Here is a 15000-nt window from a genome sequence, read left to right as displayed (position 1 = left end):
CGGGGCGCGCACCGAGCAGCGTGCTCAAAAACATCACGGACTTTCCGCAGAAAAACGGATCAAAAACGACTCACGCCCACTTTTGTTCTGTCCAATCGGTGAGCGAGGGGAGATTTGGCCCCGCCTCCAGGGCGTTGGAGGGCGGTCGCTATATGCAAATTCATGGATCAAAAAGCATTCACGCCCACTTTTCCTCGGGCCAATGGGGAGCCAGTTATAGAGGTGAAAGGTCGGAGGCAGAGGGTCAAAGATGAAAGAGCGAAGCCACGGGGCTTATAAAAACGACTGCGTTCGTCAGAAGAGAGCAGTTCGCAGTTGGGAGTTCGCGGAGCCAGTGAAGAGTTGGGACGAGTCAAGAGAGGAGACGGAGAGGGCGATCGGACGAAGCTGTGGAGAGGCGGCGGCGGCGAAGGCGGTTGAGGGGGTGCTCGCGTCGGATTCGGGGAACTGCGGAGGGAGAGGCCGGCAGCGCAACCGAGGTCCTGGTGGAGACGCTCGTCGCGGGACCCGAGATTTTGTGAAATCCTCCTTTCCCCGAGCATCAGCAACCCCCTCCTGTTTCCCCCCCGCGCTGAGATAGTGCGACAAAGGGGGCCCCCTTCCCACCCCCTACCAGACACTGTCCGCGAGGCCCGCGGAGTTGAGGCACCACCGCCGCTCCGCGTCTCATCATCAGACGGGTAGGCCCGACACGGTCTCGGCCCCAGGCCCGCCTACCCCCCTCATCCTGGAGGGTGGTTCTCTTTTCTTTTGCTTTGGGAATGTGTGTTGTCGGCGCCGTCTGTGAAGTAAAATTGTATAAGTGTTGCCGTGTGCCCGGTAGTCGGATAGATCTGCATTGTTGCATTTGCTTTTTGTCTTCTTCTTTTACATGTGCTTTTGGTGGAATTGTATATGTGTGCTTTCCGTTCATCGCGAAATAAATGTGCTTATTGTTGAACTGTTTTCCCGCTTCGCTTCGTCTTTTCTTTCATTGAATCTCCATCTTGCTTCACATAAAGGGTTGGTCGTGGGCAAAAACGCCCGATAATTAATCGAACCGTCGAGGCCGACGAATAACACCGCTCGGTTATCCCGATAGTACGGAACGGGTCGCTTAAAGTGGCCCGTGTCCGAAGTCGACCTGCGGCGAGGTGCGATCGCCCGGTCTACCCTCCATGTGGGTACTTAGGTAGGTCGAATTTGGCGAGCAACCCTATCCCATGCAGGGGCCGATTGGCACGATCGCGGTGAGACCGAAAGGTCCACCCGTGACTGGTTCCCGGCGTTAGTCCGAGAGGGTCACGACTGGATTGTCCGTCCGGTGGGCGACGTGCCGCGATTCGAGTTACGTGGCCGTCCGCACGCCGGCGGGCGCGAATCCCAACAATATATATATATATACACACACATACATACATATATATATATATATATATATATATATATATATATATATATATATATATATATATATATATATATATATATATATATATATATATATACACACACACACACTCACACACACACACACACACACACACACACACACACACACACACACACACACACACACACACACACACACACACACACACACACACACACACACACACACACACACACACACACACACACACACACACACACACGCCGGGAGGGGACATGGGTGGTCGCTCTATAATTGCATTCTAGTCATACAGTTTTTTTTGACATTTTTTGACAAATAGGTTGACAAATAGGTTGACAAAAAATTTGACAAATTTTTTGACAAATAGGTTGATTATAGTGCGCATAAAAGTTCAGAAGCTGATTTTTGATTTTCGAAAAAAAAAATCCGAAAAAATATTTTTCGGATTTTTCCAAAAATTTCAAAGTCCCGTTGCTGGGCAACGGTGACGTCCATAGCAACGGTGCTCAAGTGCATACAACTAGATACTGGTATGAACCTACCAGTCAAGTTTCATCAAAATCGGTTGAATCCTCTGGCCTCCAGAGCTGTCCATTACATACAAACAAACTGACAGACATACAGACAGATGGAAAACCTGAGACTAAGGGTAGTCTAGCAACCACCCAATATGTATAGATATATGTATATATATATGTATATATATATATATATATATATATATATATATATATATATATATATATATATATATATATATATATATATATATATATATATATATACACACACATACATACACACACACACAAGCCGGTAGGCGACATGGACATGGGTGGTCGCTACATAATTCCATACTAGTCATACAGTTTTTGAAGGATCGGGCTGAACATTTTTTGACAGAGGTTGATTATAGTGCGCATAAATGCCTGGAAGCCGATTATTGATTTTCGAAAAAAAATTATTTTTTAGGATTTTTCACAAATTTCAAAGTCCCGTTGCTCGGCAACGGTGGCGTCCATAGCAACGGTGCTCAAAAGCATACAACTAAATCCTGGTATGAACCTACCTGTCAAGTTTCATCAAAATCGGTTGACTCCTCTGGCCTCCAGAGCTGTCCATTACATACAAACAAACAGACATACTGACAGAAGGAAAAACTGAGAATAAGGGTAGTCTCGCGACCACCCAATATAATTATATATATATATATATATATATATATATATATATATATATATATATATATATATATATATATATATATATATATATATATATATATATATATATATATACACAAATTCTATTCAGCTGTAGTCCAAGAGGACATGCAATTTTTCTTCACGAGAATCTGCACAGAAACAGTACATGTTAAAAGCAACAGCTGTTCTTGGTGAAGACAATAAGACAGAAGATATATGTTTCATTGTCACGTCAGGTTCTTTGATCTTCTCATGACAGCAGTGTGGGTTTTGTAGGTAAGATCGATGTGTGAACGATCTTCACGATTAAAGGGAGTTATAGCAGCTCTAACACTTCTCGCCTTTTCTACCACTGCACAAGGGGTTTTTGATCATTAATATTCAGTTCAGACAACCATTGAAGTGGGATGTCTGTTAATAACAGAAGAGTCGGGGCTGGATCTTGAGAATCATCAATCATCATCAATGGAGGCATCAATTTGAGAATCAGCATAAAGTTAAGTTTTAGTTTTGCCTTTGCATTGTGATACCGAATGCCATCATCAGCCGATCCCTTGATGCTAATTTCAGGCAAATTTCACAGAATATACATTAAGAATGTGTGTACATTTGTGTAGGAATATCCACTGAATGGGAGTGCGCATTTACTTTTTTGCAGGTGACTCCCCTAAGTGCCTTGAAGTTCGCTGAGCTTTCTGCTAGAGCGGGCATTCCGAAAGGAGTGATTAACATCTTGCCTGGCTCCGGTTAGTAAAACGAGGCTTGTTGCCGTACAATAACCTCAGACTCAAAAAGGGACTGGCCATTCATCCAAGTCCTCATGTTTTATGACTTTGCCGGTGCTAAAAGTCAGCACATCTTGCTCGTGGTAAGGCATGCTTCGGATTGGAGAATTAATCGTCGCCGATGTCGGACCTGACAGCATGCCCAAATGCACAAATACAGAGCACCACTCGTGCACTAAACTCCATCTCTGTCAACAGAAATTGAGCCATCTCACATAATTGTGGTGTTCCCAGTCTGGTTCTAGACCCTTTATATTACTTCTGCTCACGTAGATGCCATAAAAGCGTGCTGATGCCAGCAACTCGACCTGGACAAAGGCCACATGAGAACATAGTTTTGGGTCTCTGCCAAGCAATCCATATGCTTGTGTGTCCTGCAGGGTCTCTAGTGGGCCAGCGCATGTCAGAGCACCCCGACATCCGCAAGCTTGGCTTCACTGGTTCTACTCCCATTGGCAAGCAAATCATGAAGAGGTGGGCAGACATGCAGTTCCTTTTAATTCCTGACATTATGTGATAAAGATTTATGAAAGTTATTACTAGTCAGATGCATTAAATGTTCTTTTTTTTATTTAGTGTTCAAGCTGACCTTGCATTTTGTGTTGAATTAAAAGGCTGAGAATCGTGGTTACCCCATTTGACAGCCTTTCCTTAAAGGACTTTAAGGTTATAAACACAAGGGTCTTTCCAAATGGGTCACTTTGGTTTCGGATTCACTTAAATTTTGAAACGTGATGGCATATAACCTCAAGGGCTATTTAATGAGCTTATTTTAACATTTTCTTGCAATGGTGTCTGTTTTGTGACATATATTTCCACTTCCCGTTTTGTATGAAAGGAAAATTTTGAGTGTTCATTTGAATCACATTGCGAATCTTTTCATTTTATTTTTTTAAAATACAAAATCTAGGCTTATAGAAGAGTGTGTGGCAGAGGATAAAGAGACAACATACTGACAGTGAAGCCACATTTGGACTCAACAAGTGGGGGGGGGGGGGGGATGAATGAACAGGAAATAAGGGAGGGAAAGGAACACCAACCTTCAAGTGTTAAGTCTGGGTCATGAAGGGTAATGGAGGTAGAACAGGTCACAGGTAGGGATGGGGAATGGTGCACTGCTTGCTTGAAGTCCTGGAGAGAAGAGTGTGACTAGACAATTGCTGGACGGTGGTTCCACAAACCATTGAAAGGAGGAACAAAAGAGTTGAGATGGGTGATAAGACTGGACCTCTGGAGTTTAACTAGGAGAGGATTTGTGGAAAAACTTGTGTTGGGGAGTTTCGGAAGAGACAGACAGACAGGAGCAATGTTCGAAAGCATCATATTTGAATTTATAATCAATAAAAATTTACACATAATTTGAGCATATGCAACAGCAGGTTTTACAGAAATGTCAAATAAACTCCTCCTCGAATGATAAAGTGAAGATGAACTTTTTGTGGGATATGAAGGTATAATAATATCATTCACCTACTGAATCACTTCATTAAAACTCAGTCATAGCACTTCCAGCTCAAATCAGTTCTGTTCCAGTGACATCATTGTTGCATCATTCGGGGGGGGGGGGGGGAGAAGCTATCTCGGGTTCCCACCAGATCCCTCGGAATTGCAGGCCGTCGCACATGGATAATTCCGTGACATGGCGGGTCGCTAACCAACCGTGAATGCCAATAACTCAACCGCGTGACCTAGGGTCCTCCCGTCTATGGGTTAACCGAGTTACCCAATTAATCACGTGATTTAATTACTGGGGAACACGCCCTCGGTACGCCTTGTCCGAACCAGATCGGATGCAGCCGAGCAACACTGCCAAAGTCGGACCGGCTAAAAGGAACGGATCGTTGGGAATAAAGTCCTGGCTAAGCAAGGATTCGGACCATGCTGGATCAATGAAAGAACAGACAAAAACGAGCTGGGAACATTTCTAATAATTATTTATTTACAAGCAGGCGAGGAAAGTTATGTGGCACAGTGAATAGTTGTTTTATTGTTGTGTAATGCAGGGATAGAAAGAAGCGTGAGGTGCAACAATGTCCAAGCAACTTACAAAAGCAGACACAGAGTAGACTTAACCCGAAATAATAATCTTCTGTAATCTTAACTTACGAGGACAGGTACCAGGACAAACACACACGCGCACGCGCGCGCACACACACACACACACACACACACACACACACACACACACACACACACACACACACACACACACACCCCGATGAAGAGGAGTTAATGAAGAGAAAAAGGAGGGGAGGAGATGAGGATAACGGTCTCTCAATACCTTGCACGATTGCCCCATCACGCCACCAATACGTTTTGGGGTGTATATATATATATATATATATATATATATATATATATATATATATATTTATATATATATTTATATATATATATATATATATATATATATATATATATATATATATATATATATATATATATATATATATATATATATATATATATATATATATATATATATATATATATATATATATATATATATATATATATGTGTGTGTGTGTATAAAATTTAACAACCATAAAAATCTCCCAAATTCATTAAGATGTCTCATAGTTGGTTCAAGTGGATGTGGAAAAACCTGCTTACTTTTAAAGATGCTCCTCACTCCCAACTTTTTAGATTATGATAATTTAATAATTTTCACAAAGTCGAGTTTTCAACCAGAGTATCAACTACTCTCACAAGGTTTTAATGCTGGTCTTCAAAAAGAAGATATAATCGGTTTATTTAAACGTCAAAAAAACCTAAATGATTATAACATTGAAGATATAATTCAACTATTTTGTGATACACAGAGATGTAAAAAGAAATGAAATCCTATAACTTGTATTCTTAGTGATAATACGGATGATATACCGTCTCCCCAAGATCTGGATAAATCAAAAAAGAACCTCGTTATCTTTGATGATTGTGTTAATGAGAGAAACCAAACGGTAATGGACAGCTACTACACAAGAGGGAGACATTCTCCTTGTAATTGTATTTATCTTAGTCAATCGTACTTTCAACTTCCTCGTCGTTCCATCAGAAACAATGCTAATACTTTTATTTTATTCAAGTTAAATTCAATAGATATCAATAATTTTTGGAGAGATAATTGTTCTACATTATATAGTAAAAATAAATTTGAGGATTACATGAAGCACACGACTGAAAAATATAAATATATTGTGAAACAAGATGAGATATTAAGGGATATATTTTTTGTTTTATAAACAATTACATATATAAATGACAACTATTATTGTAAATCTTGTGGGTAAATCTGCTTCTGGAAAAAACTTTCATAAATCAAGGTTCTTGTGTAGTACAAATGCGAATATTGTAAATTTACTTAAAAAACACCCCGTGATACGCATTGTATCAACAACAACTAGAGCAATAAGACCTGGAGAAGTAAAAGGTGAAGATTATCACTATATTTCAGTGGAGGAACATATGCGATTGAGGAATGAAGGTCAAATATTTGAGGAGGTTTCTCTTGGTACAACAAAATATTCACATTGTAAGAGTGAATTAAGGAAACTAAAATCTGGTGGTCTTGGGATATTAGAAACAAATCCAGAAGGAAGGAGACAAATTATTAAACATCTGAGCGGAGTGAAGATTTTATCATTCGGTTTTGATGTTGATGAAGAAACTCAACGCAAACGTATGAAAAGCAGAGATGCAAGTATTAGTGAAGAAGAAATTACAACTCGCATTAATGTTAAAAAAGAATTTGATGAAATATTTAAAGAAAAGGATTTATTTGAACACATCTACTTGAATGATGAACAAAAGGAAAATTTCCCTGTTGATCTTTACAATTCATTAAATGATATTTTACAATAAATAAATGGATGCAAAAGAAAGAGCAAGAAGATTTAAGGAACATCAAGAGTTGGTTTCAAAAGTTGTAAAACAGCAGGAAGACATAAAGAAGAAATGCAGACAGAAACCAACGGGCGAAGAAGCATTTGAAAGAAAACAAGAGAAATTTTTTAAACCACTTTTAAAAACTTCCCAAGAAAAAATGAAAGATGTTTCCACAGTTCCCACAGTAGAATATACTCCTAAAAAACTTCAAATGTTAAAAGATTTTGATCAAATGACGGAGGAAGAATTAGAGCATTTAGGAGAATTAAAGGTATATGATGACAAAGGTTTATTTCAACAACTGGAAGAGATTAATCAACCCCCTGATTATATTGTGAATGCTCTTCAAAACAATAAATATTCAGCGGATTCAAAAACCAAAGCAGGACTCATTCCAACAGAACAACCAGCAATATTTCATCTTGTTCAAGAAAAGGTATTGATATTTAATGATGAATTAAGGTTCTTGGGTTCTGCTCAACCCCCTGTTAAACTAACTCCGAGATTAATGTTTCTTCTCACAAAAGATGGAAGACAAGGTTCAACTGTGAGGGATGAATCAAAGTATATTGATAAACCATTGGATATGAAAAATAATGTCGATAGAGTATATATTGATCTGCTGAACACTCTAAATTATAGGGTTAGTATTTCTAGTAAAAGTAGGAAAAATGAGAAGGAGAAACACATTATTCAGGCTTTAATTATCCTTGGTTCAGGTATTAGTTTTCTTCCAAATGACCCATCGCAATTAGTTAATAGACTGTTATTGTTGTTAGGTAGTAAGAAGGCTGGAAACACCAATTGTTTTAATGAAGCATCAGCCATTTTAGACCAGTTGATGAACATGAAAATAATTAATAAATATCAATATAAAGACATTTTATCTCATATTAAATAAGATGAGAAGCACAATCCTTAGTTTCAATATCACAACAAGCGACCACACATCTTCATTCCCATACCCACTACAACTTGACCCAACAAAAGAATATGAGGCATCTTTATTGTCCATGGAAACTTATAATACCTTATTTAATATAACTGATAAAAATGACAAGTTTAGTTATAATCCCGGAAGTGGATACAAAACGATAACGGTCTCACCCGGAGCATATGAGATTTCTCAAATATCTTCCGAAATTGCTCGTCTTATGAAAGAACAGGGTGATGAACCAAAAAATATTGTTATAGACATTCAAAAACATACTTCAAAATCAACGATTAAAGTTAAAATAACTACAAGGTTGATTTCACAATTGATAATTCATTTAGAGAGTTATTGGGTTTCTCCTCAAAAAAGATTGAAACTAATGGGACGTTTTACAGTGATAATGTCATTCAAATATCCTCAGGAATAAATTCGGTGTTAATTCACTGTGATTTGATTGATGGTGCTTATAATGATGGAAAAAAAACAAATACAATATTTTCATTCAGCGCATACTCAACCCCAATTGGTTATAAATTCAATATGGAACCGAAAAATTTGGTTTATCTCCCTGTGTCAGGAAAAACCATACACAGAGTAAATTTTAGGATAACCGACCAAGATAATCGTATGATTTCTTTGAATGGAGAAGTTATATCCATCAGAATTCACCTACGTGAAGTTTTCCAATAAATAAATACGATGGTTATTGTGAGGAAACACGAGTTGGGAAAATATAAAATAATTACAGGGGATGGGATGTTCCTTTCCCCATACTACAAGGGTGAAGGTATGTATCTTGGTAGAGGATACTATAAACCTAAGAGACAAAGGGGTGTTGGACATCAATTTAGAGGAGATGGGATAATTGATACTCTAATGGGTATTGGTTCAACTATTCTTAAACATAAAGATCTAATTGGTTCAACTGCTTCTGCTGTGGGAAATGTAGCAGGTGCTGTAAAGAGCATAACAGATGCCCAGAAGGAATCTCATAAATTACAAGCAATAAAAGAAATTAAGAAAGGCAAAACTCAGTTGTCCCCCCAAGAACGACAGAAAATAATTCAAATACTTCGATCAGGGTTTCAAAAGTTTTAACATCTTTTTTTCCGAAATAAATACAAGTATGGAAGCAATTGATAGTGTCTATGATTTGGATGATACTATTATTATCTCAAACTCCACTAAAAAAGAAGATTACTTCAAGGTAAATGCAATAACTGGAACAGACTGGAATACGAATGGTACAAAAAGTTTTGAAATAAATAATCAACAAACCTATTTGAATCTCTCCGAAAGTTTCTTGTTGTGTAAATTTAAATTCACTAAAGCTGGGAATAACACAAACGCTACACTTGTAAATGATTTCTTCTGGAAAATGTTTGATAGTGTGCGTTTGTATATTGGAACACAAGAAGTTGAAGCGGTTGATTATGTCTCTGCTGTATCTGAAATGATGAAATTTACACTCTATACATTCAGTGATAGAATGGGAAAGGGGTCTGTCGAAGGTTTTATTCCTGATATGTCAACGGGAACAAACACAGACCCTGGATATACTCAAAGGAAAGGAATGTATAATGATGATACAAAAGCAGAAAATAGTTTTACTCTGGCAGTTCCTCTTAAAGGTATATTTGGATTTTGTGATCATGATAAAGTTCTGTATGGTCTTAAAATGAGATTTCAACTACAAAGGAATGATAATGAAAATAGATTGCTTTTTGGTGTTGGTAGTGCTTTTGTTGAACAGAATAAATTTGTAATTGAGGAAATGAGTTGGTATATCAGTGAATATACTCCTAATCTTAAAACAGAAGAGATGTTGAATAGAAGACTTAACTCAAAGAAACCACTCAGTGTATCATACCTCAAAAGAAGATGTCAACACGTTAAACTCAACCAAACTACTTACACGTGGAATTTGGGTGTTCTGGAAGGAAAGCCACGATATCTGTGGATCATTTTTAAAAAGCCAGATGGTGATACTGCGACTGATAAGAATAATGCATTGAGTGATAATGCTAAGGTGAAACAACTTCGCGTTTCTCTAGATGGAACATTTTATCCACGAGATAGATTGGAAATTAATTGGGGAAAAAATGATTTTGCTGAAGCATACAAGTCTTACCAAAAGGTGTGTGAAAGTAATGGAAATAAAGAACCTATTTTGGATATGACAGCATTTAAAAGTTTGTATACAATCTATGCGTTTGACCTGAGCGCTCAAAAGGAAACTATAAAGTGTAATCGAGTGGATACTTCCCTATACATTGAAAGAGGAGAGAGTGAAGAAGTTGATACATATTGTTTGCTTTTGGAAGAAACAGAATTACAGATTAATACAGATAATGGTGTGATGATTAGTCTCACATAATTTTTTGTTAAATAAATGAGTGGCAAAGTACCAACTGGGGTATATGTTAATCAAATCAATCTTCATAAAATATCATCTTGTGTTCAAAATCAAAAGCCTTGTACGATTAACGTTAATACAATTCAGAGAAAAGGAGCAGTAAGAATTGATGTTTTGCTCACAAGAGAACAGGTTAAAATCTTGAATGACACTGGCTCACTTAAAATTAAAATGACAAAACCAATGTTGAAAAAATATTCAATAAGAGAGACGAGTGGACGATTTCTCCCATTTCTAATTCCTTTATTTGCTGGTTTAAGTGTGGTTGGAGCATTGACGGGTGGTATTTCAACAGCGGTGAAAACTGCCAACAAAAGGAAGGCTCAACTCCAGGCTCAAAAAGAATTGGAAAGACATAACAAAAAGTTGGAGAAACAAATTAGTGGAAGTGGTGTAATTGTAGATTTTGCTGAAAAACTTGAAGGTCTGCCTGATAAAGCGAGATTGTTAGTTGGAGATATGCTTTCTTCTATAGCACAAGCAGGTGTAAAATTAACGAAAAGAGGTAATGGATTATATCTTTCTAATAAATAAATGAGCATTGATGAGTGGTTTAAAGAATTTGGAAAGAATACAATATCAAATTTACAACTTGTCAAATATTGTATGGTTATTTCATCATGTGGTTATTTTTATGAAAGATGAATTAACAAATGTGCCGAAACATACAAAGAATATTATTATGAACTTAGAAGATAATAATGGGAACGGTTCTCATTGGGTTTGTATTTTAAATAGTCAAGACAAATATTATTTTGATAGTTTTGGTCTTCCACCACCTGTTGAAGTCATAAAATTCTTACAGAATGGTGTTTATCAAACATTTCAAGTCAAAGAATTAAATTCCAAGTGTTGTGGTCAATTATGTCTATATGTGTTATTTCAACTCAACAAAAATCAAAAATTTTATATTATTTTTAATCTAATATAAATGACTTATGTTGGTAAAGATGGTTCTATCTTTGGTGTATCTCAAGAACTGGATATTGATTTATCAAATTATTACACAAAGGCACAGGCTGAACGACATAAATATCATATAACCAAAAATATTAACATGAAAAATGCTTATAAATTAAAAAATTATCCAAGCCCGACTGACGCGAATGACTTGGTGAGTTTAAGCGATTTATCACAATATATATCCTTAAATAAAACGGCCGTGTATTCCAAAGATACAGAAGTGTTGATATTATCTCCAGGTCATACAGAATTCACAGTTCGAATTAAAATAAATTTTTATAAAGAAGGGCGTATCGTTTGTATGAGAATAGAACAATGGGGTATGATATGAATGATTTAGGGTATAATTGGTCATTTAAAATTAACCTCGAAGACCTGGAACAATTATATCAGTCTCGTAAGGAAGAATATTATCCACTTGGTATCGAGAATGAGTTTTGTGGGGCCACGATTAGTAAACAACAAATAAAAGAATTTAATAAGGATAAATATAATAATGGTTTTGCCCTTGTTTATATCATGAAAACAGAAAAAACAGGATTATATATAATAAGTAAGGAAATACAAAATGATTTAACTATGGGAAGATGGGGAGGTGTTTCGTGCCATAATATTATTCTAACATATATTTCTAATACATAACTGGGCGTAGTGGCGTGCGCCTGTAATCCGGCTACTCGGAAGCTTGGGTTGGAGGATCGCTTGAGGACGGGGGCTCTGCACTGGGTAGGGTGTAGAGCAACCCGGAATCATGGTGAAACCCAAATCCTGATCCCTGTGTCATAAGAGGCGAGCAGGGTTGTGTCAGGAAGGGCATCCGGCATAAAACCTGTGCCAAATCAGTATGCGGATCATAACGGATGATCTGCTGTGGCGACCCCTAATGGGAGCAGCCGAAAGATGAACAACATATTTCTAATACATAAATGACAGCAAGAAGGCTTCAAGAAAATTATCATTTCTGTGTCCAAGCATACCTTCAAGAAAAGGGTATTCGGTATTTTAATAAATATGTTCTACAACATAAGAATGAGGTATTTTCAATAAAAGATTGGCATTATGCTGTTGTTGAGAAACCGACAACTTTAGATTTAATTAGAATGTTAAATAATGAAAAAATTATAAAGTTAAGAAAAGGTAAGGCTCTTTTAGAAATTCAAAAGAAATTTTATTGGTTTCCTGTTGTAAAAAAAATTATTTTGGATACAGGAATAACAAGAAATCCTGATGAATATATGTATGATATTCTATGGGGTGAAAGCGATTCAAGGATAATAAGGGATGAGGAAGGAGTTGAAGAAGAGAGGGAAGAGGAGGAAAAGGAGAAGAGAGAGAAGGAGGAGAGGGAGAAGAAAGAGGAGAGGGAGAAGAAAGAGAAGGAGGAGAGGGAGAAGAAAGAGGAGGAGAAGGAGGAGAGGGAGAAGAGGGAGAAGAGGGAGAAGAGAGAAGGAGAGGGAGGAGAGAGAGAGAAGGAGAGGGAGAAGGAGAGGGAGGAAAGAGCGAGACAAAATAAATATCAAAATATGGAAACCAGTGAGATTAAAAAAAGATTGGTGGTATTACAGAAAATAACTCAACCCACCGAGGAGGAAAACAAAGAATTGACAAGTCAATTTGAAATATTTTCTGCAAGACTATTGACATCGACAAGATATTCATTTTAATTCAAGTTTTTCATTTTTATTTTTTTTCTTAAATAAATGGAGGAGAGAGTGAAGGCATTTCTTGGGATTCTTTATATTTTAAAAATTAAGATTCAAATGTGCATGTTGGAAACTAAAAATGTTTTTGCACTCTGCAGGAATTTTTCACATAAATAAATGAGTTATTGTCTCAAATGTAAAAAGAAAACTAATACTAAAAATATTTCATATATTAAAAGTAAAAATAACAGGGTTATACAAAAAGGTATATGTTCGGTGTGTGGTTCAAAAAAAAATCAATTTATCTCCAAACACAAACGAGGAGGAGATATACAAAAGTTTTTATCAGGAAGTAAATTTACAACTACTGGAATACCAGGGGAATTACATCTTCCAGGGTATTCTTTCTGTGGTCCAGGCACAAACTTGCATAAAAGATTGGATGAGGCAGACAATCCTAAATCATGGAGTCAACCCATCAATAGAGTTGATGAAGTGTGCATGAGACACGATATTGATTATGGGAATACCACAACGTTGGAAGAAAAGCATGAAGCCGATAGAGAAATGTTGTATAATTTGTCTCTGATACAAAATCCAACCTTGAGAGAAAAAGTTGATTGGTTCATTGTGAAGAAGATGATCAGTGCTAAATTGAAACTTGGACTTGGAATTGCAAAAAACTTATCGGCTCTAATGATGTCATTAAGACTGAAGAGCAATTTAGCTGATGAATTACATAAACCAATATTCACAAAGTTTCAGAGAAGGAAAGTTTATTCCAAGGAAGTAGATTATATCTGGTCTGCTGATTTGATTGAACTCAATAATGATAAGGGGTACAAGTATGCTTTAACCGTTATTGATTTGAGGAGTAGATACGCATGGGTTGTACCATTAAAAAACAAAACAGGTAATACTCTTATGTTAGCCTTTCAACAGATATTTAATAAAAGTAAGAGAAAACCTAAAAAATTGTGGACTGATGAGGGTAGAGAGTTTTATAACAAGACATTTATGAATTTTCTAAAAAATAACAGTATTACATTATACAGTACCTTTAATGAAGGGAAGGCAGTTGTTGTTGAACGTTTTAATCGTACCTTAAAAGAGAGACTATATAAAAAATTCACACAACTCGGTTCACAACAATGGTCATCTTTTATTCAGGATATTGTGGATAAGTATAATGACACGGTTCACACGTCAACAAATATGAAACCATCAGAAACATTTACAAAATTAAAATATGAAAAAGAGATTAATGTCAGAAAACCTAAGTTCAAAGTTGGTGATATCGTAAGAATATATAGGTGGAAATCTCATTTTGAAAAGGGTTATATTAAACGATAGACGAACGAACTTTTTAAAATTGTTGACGTAATAGATACGATTCCTTGGACTTACAAGATATATGATTTGGAAGGGGAAGAGATTTTAGGTTCATTTTATTCACAGGAATTACAAAAGACAAAGATAAATTGAAACTTTTTGACTCCACCCCTTTTTGACTCCGCCCACACAAAACCCACCCACATAAACCCCACCCCACACCAGCTCCACACAAACCCCACCCCACACAAACCCCACACAAACCCCACCACACACAAACCCCCCACAAGCTCCACACAAGCTCCACACACACAAACCCCACACAAGCTCCACCCATATTCATCATATTCACATAATTAGTGATTAGTTAATTAGTTCCCCACACACAACATGCTTATTTAATTAAAAAATTATCCATTTTATTTTATTATTATTTTACCAGT

At 36.9% G+C, this 15000-nt stretch overlaps 1 protein-coding gene across 1 annotated transcript in view; it reads left to right on the top strand.

The window, feature by feature from the left end:
• LOC147020217 (mitochondrial 10-formyltetrahydrofolate dehydrogenase-like) overlaps window positions 1-15000 on the top strand; it is a 271323-nt gene that overhangs the window by 235995 nt on the left and 20328 nt on the right. The window contains exons 16-17 of the mRNA XM_085893782.1: window positions 3257-3344; window positions 3764-3857. Of these exons, the coding sequence (XP_085749908.1) occupies window positions 3257-3344; window positions 3764-3857 (182 nt within the window). The remainder of the gene's footprint in view (window positions 1-3256; window positions 3345-3763; window positions 3858-15000) is intronic.

This window comes from Eptatretus burgeri, chromosome 9, assembly GCF_056783735.1.
Source record: "Eptatretus burgeri isolate ZD-2024b chromosome 9, Ebu_testis_v1, whole genome shotgun sequence".
Lineage (NCBI taxonomy): Eukaryota > Metazoa > Chordata > Myxini > Myxiniformes > Myxinidae > Eptatretus > Eptatretus burgeri.
The sequence above is the reverse complement of the archived record's forward strand: the minus strand, read 5'-3'. Positions and strand labels throughout refer to the sequence as shown.